The sequence below is a fragment of the Cyphomyrmex costatus genome, unplaced genomic scaffold (genome assembly GCF_001594065.2).
Source record: "Cyphomyrmex costatus isolate MS0001 unplaced genomic scaffold, Ccosl1.0 scaffold10, whole genome shotgun sequence".
In the NCBI taxonomy this organism is placed as follows: Eukaryota; Metazoa; Arthropoda; class Insecta; order Hymenoptera; family Formicidae; genus Cyphomyrmex; species Cyphomyrmex costatus.
The window spans coordinates 1,363,394-1,379,297 of NW_017274954.1; the positions used below are offsets into that span (position 1 = coordinate 1,363,394).

General features: G+C 29.6%; 1 protein-coding gene across 1 annotated transcript in view; it reads left to right on the forward strand.

The window, feature by feature from the left end:
• The window catches only part of unc-13-4A (BAI1 associated protein 3), a 44,978-nt gene that overhangs the window by 17,468 nt on the left and 11,606 nt on the right, over positions 1 to 15,904 (forward strand). The window contains exons 3-14 of the mRNA XM_018552045.1: positions 7,452 to 7,623; positions 9,880 to 10,047; positions 10,168 to 10,234; positions 10,640 to 10,829; positions 12,765 to 12,911; positions 13,035 to 13,079; positions 13,258 to 13,414; positions 13,651 to 13,854; positions 14,271 to 14,429; positions 14,541 to 14,710; positions 14,873 to 14,980; positions 15,290 to 15,439. Coding sequence (XP_018407547.1) covers positions 7,452 to 7,623; positions 9,880 to 10,047; positions 10,168 to 10,234; positions 10,640 to 10,829; positions 12,765 to 12,911; positions 13,035 to 13,079; positions 13,258 to 13,414; positions 13,651 to 13,854; positions 14,271 to 14,429; positions 14,541 to 14,710; positions 14,873 to 14,980; positions 15,290 to 15,439 — 1,737 coding nt within the window. The remainder of the gene's footprint in view (positions 1 to 7,451; positions 7,624 to 9,879; positions 10,048 to 10,167; positions 10,235 to 10,639; positions 10,830 to 12,764; positions 12,912 to 13,034; positions 13,080 to 13,257; positions 13,415 to 13,650; positions 13,855 to 14,270; positions 14,430 to 14,540; positions 14,711 to 14,872; positions 14,981 to 15,289; positions 15,440 to 15,904) is intronic.

The following is a 15,904-nucleotide window of genomic DNA, read 5'->3' on the forward strand; positions in this document are numbered from 1 at the left end:
ATTAAAATAAAATTAACAAAATTGTTTGTGTAGCGCTTTTATTAATTATTATATAAAAATTATAAAAAAATAAAATTGTTATTTTGGAAACAATTACAGCGCGGAATATAAATTTGTACAAAAATTTTAAGCAATAAAATTTACTTTGACCGAATAAAGGAATTTTCTTATTTAAGAAAAATTTGTGTCATATTGAAAAGATATAATAATTAAATTCTTCGTAGTTTTCCAAATTACTTATTAGTAAAATATTATATAATTAATGTGAATATAATTATATAACACCTTTTTAATACATTTTTATTTATTATCACTAAAATTGAAAATAAAAGGTACAAACATAGAGATTTGAGTAGATTTGATGTACAATTCTCTTTGTAATTTTGTTTTGATCTTACGATGAGTTCAATCGGCAAGCTGAACACTGGAAAGAATGCAAATGATGCAGTTACAGCTTTTAATCTTATTCACACTATGTGCTTTTTTCTCAAGAGACTCTTTCATGAATGTTTCGATAACGATCTGTATCTCTTCGAGTTTATAAAAGACTTTGGATTAAAGGAAGGGCAATATTCAACATCATTCAAAGAAATGAAATGTCAGATATCCAACACTGGTTATTCGTCGTTACTACAGACTTATTTGCCTTTTAAAGAATATAACGCGATAAAAAACAGATAGATTTTTATAAATACTTATGATTAAAAATATATATATGTAACATATTTATTTGAAAAAATCGTTGAATCTTATATTTTGTTAATATTTTTTTACTAATGCTATAAATGTATAAAATAAATATTGTAAGTATTATGACCGTGATATAAAATACATTACAAAATGTAAAACTTTTATATAAATAAGTATAGCGCGTATGTAAATGCTTTATACAGAAGTATATTTGTTTCATATTTTGCTTGCAAAATGTAAATGTTTGCGTAAACAATCAAGCAGAAATCAAGAACTCGCACGTTCCAGTTATTATTTCTAGTTGCCTCGTGCAGTTTTCTGTACACTTTTTTATCGTCCATGCACGAGAGGATAATCCAATGTCGTGTTTTATCATTTTGAAACGATCCATGTTAACTCATCGAATAATGCAATACGTCGACACGAAATGATGTTTTTTTTTTATACATCCACAAAAGATTGCAGAAATTACATTGCGCTGCACCGTTATAGAGAAATAATTAGAACAACAGAATTTACAGTGAACGTGGGCGTAATATTTTGCAAAAATTGTTTTCGGAAAATTCATCCAATGCCTACAGACTACTAATTGCTTAACAAAAACTCTGTTGAATATCATGTTTTTTCTATATCGGTTCTATGTATTATTTGTCCATGTTTATTTATTATTTCACGAGAGGTAAAAATTACGTTTTTCTTGCAAAAAAATAACGTAAAAAAAAAGCGAATACACGCAGATTACAAGCACTTGTTTCGCATACAATCACCTTTATTACAGTGATCATCAGCTCTTTTCATCCTTCGCTCTATTTTCTAGTACCCTAGATAGAGAGAGTACCGTAGATTAAAAATTAAAGTTAATTTACGAACCTAAAAATTAATTCTTAATGTTTGAGTCCAACCAGCTGGTTTGTCTGGAATATCATTAATAACACTTTCACGACGATCGAAGCGAAAGTTAATTTGAAGGACAAAAGAGACAAAGCTAGGATTAAATCCGGTTTCCGAGCCGCCCACAATATCAAGGAACGTCATCCATAGCAAAAGGCACACATGCACGTCAGGAGCTTAAAACCGCCCCCGATGGCCTCTCGTGATACGCAAGGGCTGTTTATTAATATAGTATCCGTCGGAATATACGGCCCTACTGCTTTGTATAAATTAGCGCAGTGGGGCGCGCTTAACAAGCTCTGGACGAGGTGGCGCGCTCCTGAAATACGATATCAGGGCTGACCGTCCACTATAACGAGAACATATGCCTACTTATTTCCTCTCTCGTAGATCCAACTCGACACAGACAAGGTCAAGACTACATCAGAAACGTGAGAGATTGTACGTCTTGAGCACATCCCATCTAATCCACTATATCTCCGGCTATTAAGTATCATCGCAACCTATGAGATCCAAAAGATATTAACATTTAAGAGCAAAAAATATTATCATTTTTATTCTTTATAGTTTATAACAAAATAATTATTTTAATTGTTTTTCAAATCGACGGTCCAAAACAAATCGTAATTTTAAAATAATTATTTTTATGTATTTAAAATTATATTTCAATAAACATTAGAGTGATAACAAAATTTTTAATCTGTGAAATCTTTTAAATCTATAAAATATATATTATAAATCCGTAGATTCTAAAACCGTAAACGCTTGATAAAGTTTGAAAATTTTGCAATTGTGTTCCTACATAAATTCTATTACCATGCGAATTCTTGATAAATGTAAACGAAATGAATAATCATCAGCTATCCTTCACTCGAGTACCATATCTCATCTAATAAACCCAACTTTGTCATGGATTTCAATTGTCTGTTTCTAATTCTCGCAGTTGTTTTTAATATGTATGTATATGTGTGTGCGTGTGCGTGTGGACTTTTATTATGGATATTAACAGAACTCCAAAGAGACGAAAGTTAAAACTGATATTTCTCTCAGAGACATTCTATTGACAATGTATTTTAATGAAGAGATCAGATTCCACACAATAGCTCAAAAAAATTAAATTTTCTAAAAAAAAAGAAAACCGATATGCGTATAATTTATTCACATGAATCTTGAGATATGAATTAATGACAAAGATACCCAAGAAAAAAACAACGCATTTCGTTTGAACTTACGATTCCAAGGCTTTAAGAGAATCCCTGTACAGGGAGAAAGGATGTAAAATATTCACGCTCTCTTTAGAACTGAGTCCCAAGGGATAGAAGATCTTTCCTAAGTGGACTATTTCAACGCCTTACAATATCAAGTAAAAGTAACGTCTTTGCGTGGATTCATTAAGAAAATCCTGATTTAGTATAGAGGTGCTAAAGCGAAGGAAAAAAACAGCTTTAAAATTAATGCTCTTTATATATATATATATATATGTATATATATATGTATATATATATATGTACATATATATATATGTAAAATATATTTTAATCTATTTTCTAAGTATACTTTTTTGTATTGTCAAATACTGTATGAATATATATGAACCGTGCATATTAATTACAAATAAGTTACAAAATTTATATTAAGCGCGAGAGATTAAATCTAATTATTTATTAATAATATATATAAAAATAGTTATTAGTAATAAAACACAACTTATTTATATAAATTTAAACATTTGAATTGTGTGTGTGCTTTATGCAATTTATATTTAACAATTTAACGCTTGCCAAAAGTATATGTATAATTTGCGTATTGAGTATATATGTATAAATAACTTCCTATATTGTATCGAATAATCTATCCTGACTAATTATAAAAATATTAACTTATTGTCAGGATATCACAGACTTATATTTTAAAAAACTTCTTATTTTACAGCTTTGATAAATTATAAACTATTTATAAGATTATATAACACAGTGTGTAATTAACCGATGTCTGATTACTTATTTTATTTCCTGAGAATTTTATTTCTTTCCGAGACCAGTAAATTATAACACTGAGAATATACAGAAATGTTCATGCAATATATTTTATTATAAATATAATATTTATACCGTTAAGAATCTTATCGTTTCAATTTTTTATCACTGCATTGATCTTAAGAAAAGAATAAAGAACTAGCAAAATTTTGCAATAAACAACAAAAAAAGAAATTATAAAATAATAATTAAATAATAAATTCATAATTAGATACAATCTTGAAAATTGATATTGTGAATATCAAGTCTGATTATCACACGATTTCTAGCACGAATTTATTCTGATGACAAAGAAAGAATTAAGACTTAACAAAAATAAGTCTTTTGTTAACCAATAAATAAAATGTCCTGACACTTTAAATAATTGTTTTAAAGAAATTGATAAGTAGAAATTAAAAAACGAGCGAAATTTAATTATGAAAATATTAATCGTAGATTTTGGATTATTTTTCTATAAAAATAAATTCTTATAGAAATAAAAAAAGAAGAAAATATATAAATTTAATATATAAATTTTATATAAATAGAGAGATTTAAAACAATGTAATAAAATAGGAAATTATAGAAAAATTGCTTGTGTTTTCTTTCTTAATTAAAGGATCGTAATTTATAAAACGGGCCTTTGAAAGTTGAGTGCTGAAGGTGCGACGGAAGTCAGCGCTGATCAAATTACAATTCATAGCGTGGCGAACATGCTCTCGACGTTAGAATGATGATGAGAAGAATGTCGTCAGCGCGCTTTCGGTTTCCATTACGAGAATGCTCACTATTGTGGTGTTTCTTCGTTACATTTTTTCCTCCACGAACAACTCTTTTCACGCCCGTTTGCCTGGTCCCTTGTAAAAAACCACGTTAACGGTATTATTGTCCTCGCTGTCTTTTCCAGTAACATTTGCACTATGATTTAACTACCACACTCTCTACTTTACTATGACCTTGTACTTCTAACAGTAAAAGGAATTCTAAAAAGAAAAAAAATTTACAAAAAGTGCAAAAATAACACAAGTTTTCTGTACACCAAATAAAATATTAGTCACTTAGCAATTCATATCGATTGAAATTGAAAAGGTTATTAATTATATTATTAAATATATAAATTATATATATATATACATTATTAAATATACACATTATACTAATTAATAGATTGATAGTTGTCACCTTATCAAGATGTCAATTAGAATTATTAGATATTGAAAACGAAAGAAAACATTAAGACATGAATTTTATTATTTGACATCGAATAGACTTTGCTTTAACATATTTTTAATATTTATAAATTTAGTTTAGTGTTGTACATATATTTTTTTTAAATAAAATAATTTATATAATATATATGTGTGTTGTTTATCTAAACTATTTTATTTTAAAAGTTATTTATAAAAGTTATAATTAGTTTATTTGATAAATATTATAGAGAGAAGTCAATTGTAAATAGGTTACAAATTTATTTAATTAGAAAAAATATAGGTCTAAAATACTCTTTTTAATATCACATTTTAAGGTAGATAAAATCATTATTTCAAAAAAAAGTATTTAATATCGCATAAACATGAAATTTTAGAGAAATTACACGTGGATGTTTTCAATTACTGGGAATCGAATATATGTTTATTGATGTGTACCTTCGCTTATCGATTGAAATCATACGCACGTGTAACTTCTGAGAGCAACACTTGCCATAGGACTGACGGAAATAATCAAATTACTCCGTTTTACTCGCATGTGAGAGTTACGTAATCCATTCTCATTTCTCGTTGTAATAATTACAGAAATGGAAATAAAATTGCACACTTTTTTTGTAATTAAGCTGCAGCGTAAAACAAGTTATCTAAATGCACCACAGAATCACTTACTTAATTAAAAATTAAATTAACAGGGGGACATCCATAATGTTGTTGCTTCTTTGATCACAAAGACGTTAATATGTAAAATAGTTGCTTGAGTTATTAATACGTTGATTTACAAATTATGCAAGCCGTAAAAGGGACCATCGTCAATGCCATGCATTATGTAAATGACGTACAGTTCGAGTTCCAAGCTTACTTTATGCACGAAGCATTTTTTATTGCTGATTTTCTTGCATGCTCTCTTACTTACAGAGATGGCAATAAAGATATATATTTTACAAATATATTTTTTATTCGATATTTTTTTCTTTACAATAATATAAATTTTTTTCTATTAAGATTTGAAAAATTTTTTTAATTTTTTGTTTCTATTAGAGCAAAGAAAAGTTAAAATTAAAGAGAAAAAAAATGTAAAAATTGTCAAATCAAATATTATAATGTGTTTAAACGTTTCTATTTTATACGCTGAATATTTCTAACACGCGCGCAATATAGTGTTATGTAAATTTGTATCAAGTACGTGCAAAGGGCTGATTTTTGAGTCTCTGCTCTACATTTTCCAAGCAGAGTACGAGAAAGTCAACGGCAAAGCACGCTTCGTATGCTTCGAGTTTAATTCGAGCGACCATGCATAGAATGTTTCTGTGATACCTATCAAGGCAACCAAGATTCCTATCATCTTGGAACAATTATAGGTTTGCGCCATCATGTTGCTTAACAACCTCTCTTAGATTAGTGTTGAGTTTTCATGACTGCCCGACTATCCTTATTTCAGTAATCGACTTCATATTAATAGGAAAAAAAACTACTACTACTTAACAAAAGTGATGGTGACTTGCTGGTAGTCAAAATGACGTCAAAAATTGTTACGATATTTTTCTATATGTACCTTGATATTGGAATATTATTGACGTATCAATGTTTATAAAATTATCGTTAATGGATATGTAATATATATGTGTAATCATAGATATATCAAATAGTATCAAAAAGTATAAATATATATTATTTACGATGAACATTAGATGATCAAGTATAATCGTTGGATGAATCATTTTGTATAATATGAGATATCGAAACTTCAATATTCAAAAAACTTGCTTGCTTGCTTGTTATTTTGCATTTGATATGCATATATCATTGACAAGCATAATGTTAAGATTCCAACACAAAGAAAAAGAGAGGGGGGACGGAGAAAAGAGAGAGAGAGAGAGAGAGAGAGAGAGAGAGAGAGAGAGAGAGAGGGAGGGAGAGAGAGACATCATCGATAGCGATCGATAGTTTCGCGAGATTGCGAAACTGGGTGTACACGCGACGTAAAAAAATTGCTGGACTAATAAACTACTGCACGAAGTACAGTAATACGATTTTATTAACAAATGCAAATTGTGCATTGATATATTGCAAAACTTTCTTCCCTCAACTTGCTTGCATTGAAATATAAGAACAAAGCATACATGCATTTAGCTGCCATAAATGCATATGTATGTAATGATACAAAAACAATATAAATCAATTGTTCAATCATAATCATCAATATATGTATTATCTGTCCTAATTAAAAATATTCTTTATATAAATGTATAAAATAATAAATCAAGGACGAAATTAATCCGCTTAGAGAAAATTTTCATGTTTTTGAAAAATACAGCAAGTGCGCATGCATGTGTTTGCTTTATCTACTTATATTTATTATTATTAATATAACGTTAATATTTGGATTTATCTATCTGCATTTAAAATGTTTGTTCAAGTATAAACATGTTTTATGACACAAATAATAAGTATAGATAATAATTTGGAAATATGTTATTAATATATAATATGTACTTTTATTATATAAAATATTAGTTATATAATTAAATATGTTTACTAAACAATTTTTTTATTTGTTATAAAGAACTAATCTATTTTTACATCATAATATATATAAAAATAAATTATTGGCATTAATATATTTAATTTAATTATTTGTTCATTACAGTGTTCAAGAAACAGATGGATCCTTTTTTGAAAGTTTCACCGCGTTATCCTGGAAACAGGAGAATCGAAGACTCGTTGTCCTTCAGGAAGTGGAGGCAAGAGCGAAGGAACCGCCACCGCCGTCCAGAGATTCGAATTTGACTTCGCAACCATATCGGCTTAGCAAAAAAGAGGTATGTTGTTATGCAACTTTATTTATTTTCTATATAACGCACGAGTAATTTTCGTTTGTTTTATCGTAAAAATTTTACTTAATTTTTTGAATTGTTTTTCGTGCCAATTTTTCAACAAAATACCTATGTGATTTTTTGTCTCCTGCTTTTTATTATTTTATAAATTCTGGCAAAATTTTTACAGTTGTTAGTACAAGTGGCGTCAAATTTTTCACATTTTCGCGCTACGACTATATCGCGTGCGACCCAACATCGTTACATTTAACACACGTCATTCTGGTTGCAACGGGCTTTGCATGCGGACAAGTAGTTACGTTCATTCCGTTTGAAGTATTATTCTAAGTAGATAAAGTCAGTTGAGCCGTTTGGGTCAGACGGCCGCGCTCGTTCGCCGATCGAACTAACAGGTAGAAAACTCCTAATGAGAGTACGTCGTCGTCATTTCGATTGACCAACTATAATGCGCGCATGAATAAAGCTCGTATTTCCAAGTCGACATTCCGATTTCAAATCTCGAAATTCCGATTTTAAACTCAGTCGCTTTGTAATTTCTTCATTGTTACTTACTAATTTGCTTAACTATTTATACCTATCCAATGAAATTGATAGAAAATAATTGTTATCTAAACAATATTATATCTTCATATTTACAGAGAGAAATATAAATTATTAATTTAAATTATGTAGAAAAATGTAATATTAAATGCAATGTCAATATGAAACATTTTTCACATTGACAAATATGTTAAATTATAAAAATTACACGAATATTTGAATAATACATTTGCCGTGCTCCAAAAATATATATATACTATATATAAATTATAATAAATTCGAAATATTACACATATTTATAAATGTACGGATCTATGGATTTCTGTGAATTTATAGAGCTATATATCTCCGGATTTGTGATGTTACGAATACAGCTATCGTAAACTTATGTATTTCCTATCTCTCGGTAAAATATGTGTATTTTTCTCGCTGTGGGTCCCTAGATAACCGCACAATTTTTCGCACTGTCGTCTCACAAGTTCTTGACTCTCATAAAATAAATATCCAAGCGGAAAAACACTTTTAAGTAATAGCTTTTTTACGAAAGCTCGCGAGGTTTTATCGAAACTCTCATGTCAAGCTCCGCTCATCATTTTAGTGTACCCTTCTCTTCCAATCTCCTTAGATACAATATTCCTGCAGCCCTGACTCTTTATTCATTGTCTCTGCCGTCTTCGTAAAGGTTCCTGTGGGTGTTTCGTAAGAGATTAATTGGCGAAAAGCCGATGTCGTTGGTTTGTTAATAAGAAACGAGAGAGGAATATTCCTTATAATATCGAAAAATGACATGGAATAGAAAGTCTCCCTTCAACGATATTACAGAATTATTCATAACTTATCTTTTACTTTTCTCTCTTCGTTAATATGAAATAAAAATATGAAATGTGATGTTTACTAACAAACATATTTTCTAAAATTTTTTTACAAATTCATTTATTAATATTTTTTTAAACTTAATAATTTTGTATTATCTTAATGAAATAATAACTAATATGTGTTTTTGTGTTCGAATTAAATGACATGATATCGGCCAAGTTACGAGAATGCTCGACGCTTCTTGAAATTATATTCTATCTTCTACAAAATGAGTTTGTACTCTTCTTCGTATAATGAATATCGTATTGCTTTAAATTTCTATAAAAATAAGCAGAGAAACACGATCGTTTAGGTAGACAAAGGAAATCTTTAACTTAATCATCTTATAATAGAGTTTTCTATATATTTTTAGAAGAATTTATAGCATTAATATTATTTAACATTATTGTATTTGATAGTTTTGCAGGATAAATTGCTTTTAATAATTGTAATTGTGCAATAAAATATCTTTTGCTACAGTAACAATTTTAATAATATGATTGTCATCTTTATTATAATAAATTTACTACTATTAAAAATTATAAGAAACATTTTTATTATATTTTGATAAATTAATTATAATTTGAATCAATACGATATATTTACATTGGCATTAATTGTTAAGTATTTAATAAAACACCTTTTTAAATAAAATACATAACATGATTACTTTTTTTTAATATTTATTTTGTATTCTGTGCAAAATGATTGAGAAAAATTTTAAATATATATATATAGATTTAAATATATTGCTGTTTTATTAAAATATTAATTGTGCATAGGAGCAACTTATTAACATATATGCTGAATATTATAATATTAAAAAATGGATACGTTACTTTCTAGATGGAGCAATTGTACATAGAAGTTCTTTACACGATTGCAAACACTGTAGGCGCCAGTACGGGACAATACGCGCATTACAAGGAAGATCTTTATCGATACGCCCAAGAAGCTTTTGGAGTCCCACAGGATCAGCACCGGCGATATCTCAATATTGCCTCGGAAGAAAAGGTATATCCGTTTATTAACTTTCCTCTCAAACGCTACGGCTCTTTTACAAAAAATGTGTCATCAAAGCGCCGTTATTTGTGCCGCAATAAAAACTAAATAAAATAAAACTTACTGTTGCAGCCACCTATTGTTGTGCTAAGCGTGGTGGTGATCGAAGCTGATGGACTTGAAGCAAAGGACGTCAATGGTAAGTTAAGTCAATTCAGTTTCATTTCGAGTTGCGATTACCTTTTGAGTTACAAACGAGTAAAATACTGACTGTCCCATAAAGCTTCCCGGTTGCAAATAGATAACAAAACCGTATTTACAGATAATTTAAAGAGTAATTAAAACACTTTAACAAAATTTTCACTTTGTTAATTAAAACTTAGTTATACGAAAATATTTAATCTTGAAAAAATTTAAGTTGCAGTAAATGTTGTTTTTACTCGATGTTATTACTGCGACAAGATTCCTATCAAATACTTGCAAGAAAATTTATGATTAAAATATTATCAGAAAATATCGGAATGTAACAGATAAAATAAAATTATATTCAGTCAATAATACACAATACTCTTTTATTAAAAGAGTGTATTGTCATGTTCTTTAGGATTTAGCGATCCTTACTGCATGCTGGGAATACAGCCCGGCAACCCAGGTGCACCATTGAGTCCACAAACGAATTTAACGGCGCATTCGCCGCATACACCCCCAGCATCCCCGAGACAAGCAATTCGCGCTCTTTCTGATGGCGTCGACATCGAGAATTCCCATCATGAGAAGCTTCGAAAGCATCACAGGTAAGTTGAGAGGAAGAAACGATTATTATATTCTCATATCAAATAATACGACAATACGTAAACCTTTTGTAAAGATATTATTATAATTTCTGTAGTTTTTGTTTGACAATCAATTATTATAATTAGAAATACGAGATGATGTGAGCAAATATTATCACGTTTAGTTTAGGATGTCTAGCAGTTTTTTAGTCTAGTCTGTGATAACAGATAATGTGTTAATCATTCTAAATAAAATTACTGCTTATGGAAGTTCTATTGTTTATTTCGTAGGAATTATATCAATATATTGTAGTTGTAGAATTGAATTTTTTTCTTTTGAAATATCTTCTACCCTGACAGCACACAAACCTCATTTATTATTAGTATTACAACATGATTGATATTAATGATGCGATTGTACCTTCTCTCGCAAAAATGTCATTTATTGTTTATCACAGAAATTGCACCTTGTCTATTGTTATCAACAGTACGATAAAAATTGACGGTATGCTACTTAAGATAAGTAACACTTAAGAAATTAATATCACAAAAAGAATAATATTACTTCTAATTGGTATTACTTTTGAAAAGAATGAAATGTATTTATATATACAAATTAACAAATATTATTTCATAATTCTTTATGACTTTATAAACAAAAGACACAAATTAATAATATCACGCGGTACTCTAAATTCTTTTTTTTTATCGATCTTTTAACAAAAAACCTACAAAATATTGCAACGTTACTATATTTTTGGAATAATAGAAGATTATGGCTTAAGAAATCAGCATGTGCCAATCTAGAATGTTACGAATCCACAATGATATGTGCATTTACTACACACTAACTCCGACGACATTTGCTACAATACGACGCGATGTACAATGGACGCGCCGGATGCAGCAAGTTCTGTGAACGAGCAAGCGTCGTTCTCCGAATGGAGAACGGGCAAGAGCATTGAGAGAGCAAACCCATTTTGCTGTGTATCTTCATATATTGTTCCGTTCGCCACCTAGTGGTATAAGTAAAGTGATTAATGCAACGGCAAGAGAGCTTAGAGCGTACAGTGCATCACCAGCTGCAACGAGACACGCGACGTCTACGGAAGTGTCGTACGCCGTGTATGCTCTTCGTTAACCGCATAAAATTCCATCCGGATTCTGTGAGAGCGGATGTCATGCTGCATATTGGCATTGAAGATTTCGAAGCCTTGTGAGGAAAACTTAAGACTCTATCCCCAGTAACAATATATATATAATTTATCAATTATACGTATAGTATCAAAATCCTGTCTTACGAAATTATTGTGTTACAATATATAGTTGTGGATAAAGTGAATTCGTGTATTCTCTAACTAATATGGAACAAATATAAAATAAAATAAAACATTACATATATATATTATATATAATAATATATATAATAATAAATAATAATTTAGATTAAAAGATATTCTATAAGAAAAGAAAGATGTAGAAGAGATGAAAAGTATGAAGTTATTGACTACGTTTAAGAGAACGTTTATTTTACAACTGTTGGAAGTATTCTTCGCGCTAATTGGATTATACCTACTTTTATTTCTAGAGGAATGATCCTATCTCAGCAGTCAATCACAAAATAGCTGCAAAACAAAAGTTGTGTTCTGCTGAACGTAGCCATTTTCAAAAGAATTGAAAAAACAAATCCGTTTAGGATATATATGTAAGGTTTGATGAAAGATGAAAATATTAGATTATAAGATTGTACTTTATTATTTATTTTGTTTAGGCACTTTGATTTTCTTTTTATTTCTTGATATTGATTATATAGTACTTCCGTTTCTAAAGACGGAAGAGGTAAGTTTGCTGAAAAAGTTAAACAACATTTAGTAATCAGAAATTATTAAACAGTTGGATATTAGAAATTACTGAAGCGTTAGTAACGACGGTACTAAGCTGTTCATTCAAAATCAGTTTCAGGCTTTCATTTAAGCGCAAGGAGCACAGCAGCAGGCGGGAACACCGCGAGTCCTTCAGCGGTGCTCTACCCGCGAAGTTTATACGAGCTACCTCCGTGAAGCCGCATACATTGAGTCCGCGTTGGAACGAGAAGTTCCGTTTGTAAGCGAAAACTTTGGGGCCTGACCCCCTCGTAATTGGCTCTCGCAATGGCGATCCTTTATTAAGTCTAACTAGTGCAAATCTGTGTACTCGTATATAATCATACTCCGATTCCTGTTTCAGCGATATTGATGACATCAATACGGACATTCTCCATTTGGACATATGGTGAGCTTGCACTGTATATGCGTAATAATTTTTTATTATAATATCTTAAAAATTATACAAAGTTTATATAGAATAATTATTTGAGATGTACAAATAAATAAACAAACATTTCTGTGTGAATACTTAAAGTTTTCTTAAATTAAACTAAACTTTGCGAGACTCGCATTAATAATTTCAGGGACCACGACGACGAGTCCTCGGTGTTCGACGCGGTAATCAAACTTAATGAAGTACGAGGCGTGAAAGGGCTCGGGAGATTCTTCAAGCAAATCGCGCAAAGTGCTAGATCCGGAAGTCAGGATGACTTCCTTGGTTGTGTAAACATCCCTCTAGTGGTAATTGTTTAATTATTAAACTAATACTAAGTTTAACACTCTGTATGTATGAATAGAATAAAATTTTCTCAAATGTTCATTAATTTGAAGAAATTTTTAATTTAAAAACGGCTGCAAATTATTAAATTTCTGGTTTAATTATCTTGAAAAAATTTTAATAGTACTGACATATACTAAAATTAAAATAACATTGTATATATATATATATATATTTAATAATATATTGTTTTCCATAGGATATTCCAAGTACTGGAGTAGATCAATGGTATAAACTTGAGGCGCGGACACAAAGGAGTAATATCCAAGGTAAAATCAGACTAAAATTATGGCTGTCGACGAGAGAGGATCGCGGAACATCCGAGGAGGATAACTGGGGCGAGCTAAGACAACAGGAAAGACTGTACACAATTTTCCTCAATCATGAAATGAACAAACAAGGAGTACGTACACAAAGCTAACAAAACTCATATTAGATCTAATACGAAAGACATGTTTACATCATATATTGAATACAATAGCGACGTAAATTTCTTGTAGTAAAGTAGGATCGTGTATTTATTTAAATTTATGGAATGTAATACAAAATTGTGTATTGCATTTTATACGATACGTATCATCATAAAATTTTAAACAGTCATCATAAAAAGCTTCTGAAAAGAATAAAAAAAATTGATAAATAGATAAGTTTGTAGATACATTCTCTCCTTAATATATTTTCAAAATTTCTTCTCTATTCTCTTCAATGTTAAATCAAATTTTCTAACTCGTGCATAAAAATTATGAAGTATTTTAAAACATTTATTGATTATCTTTCTAGAAATTACTAATCAGGCATATGCACTTGCGTGGTTTTTAGGAAGACTTTACCGGAGAACTGTCGCAAACCGCACTAACTATCTTACATCAACACGCGGTGCAAGGTGATGTAACTGAATTGCAGCAGGCTTTGATAAGGTGGGTGGCAAGTTCCCGACAGCCCGCCGTCGATCCACGTATGCTTCATCGTCTTTTACAGGTAACTTAAGTCACCGGAACAACTTGCATCTTGCCATCTTATATACAACAATATTACATTAACGAAACTATTAAATAATAATTATGAACTTGAACTATTTCTCAACCTTAGGAACTTGACAATCGATGGCATACTGAAACTCTATCGCGCGACGCAGAACAGTGCCTGGCGAATTCCTTTAACGAGTTCTTGGAAGTATCTTTGAAAAAAGTTAGACAACACCGGGTACTATACCCACCTTTATATAGACCGACTATATCGAAGCTGGATTATCTGCTCAGGTAGATGTACATCTTTATAATAAAACAATTGCAAATATTAAAAACTTAATTGTGATAAATTAAATATGTAAAGCTGGATATAAGAAATAATTTTTATTAAACTTAATAACGAAATTGATGTGTAAAATTATAACATATGTATATTAACAATTACTGTTACAGATGCCTAGGACTTCTTTCAAATATGAAGGCTTTTCGAACTTGTTGTCCCTTCAACAAAGAAATTCGTGGTGAAATCATTACTGCTCTCAGAAAAGGAACTCTTGAATGGTAAGTAGATATCTTATCACAAATTAACACAATATTTTTCTAAATAATACATAATATATTTTGAGTTTTATTTTTTATAGATCTCCATTATTACTATCCTTACATCACGCAATTATTTTAATAAGATTAATGCACAAATAAAAATGTTAAAGCTAAATAAAATAAAATTTATGTTTTGTTTTTTCTTTATTAACATGTTTATTTTTACATTAATCGTACATACTAAAATAATTGTAGTAAAAGATAATACTAAAGCTACACAAAAAGATAAAACTTTAAACTTTTATTTAAATGCTTTTAATTTTGCAGGTACGAAGATACCAGGCAACAAACAATGTGCCATGACCAGGAACCCGATCAGGACATCGATAGAGTTTTGCAAGATTTCACGAACTTAGTAACTGCATTACTAGTCGATTTAGAACAAGGACTTTTATATTACAACAGTCTCTTTGAAAGGTAAGTATCTCTAAAATTGACTTCAGAAGATAATATAAAGAGATGCAAATAAAAAATATAAATTAAAAAATAAGTAATGCGAACAATTTTCTCTAATAATATTAAATACAGAAGTACTAAATCACTTGGTTATTTTTCTGTTGTAATGTATATCTGTGACAATATATCTTAGATAATGTTTTATAATAAGGTTTTTCCATAAATGTAGAGATTGTAGTGCTTAAGAAACCATTGTTATTACCAGGGAATGGAAAGTTACTTTTTAAAAGTAACTAGTTACAGTTACTCGTTACCGAGTAAAAAATGTAACTAGTTACAGTTACAGTTATCGCTTTTTAAAAGTAACTCGTTACAGTTACCGTTACTTGAAAAATAACTTTTCGTTACTTTTCCGTTACTTTTTTAAAATCAATTTAAAAATGTACTTTTGCATTTTTTTTTTTATATAATACTGACAAATATATA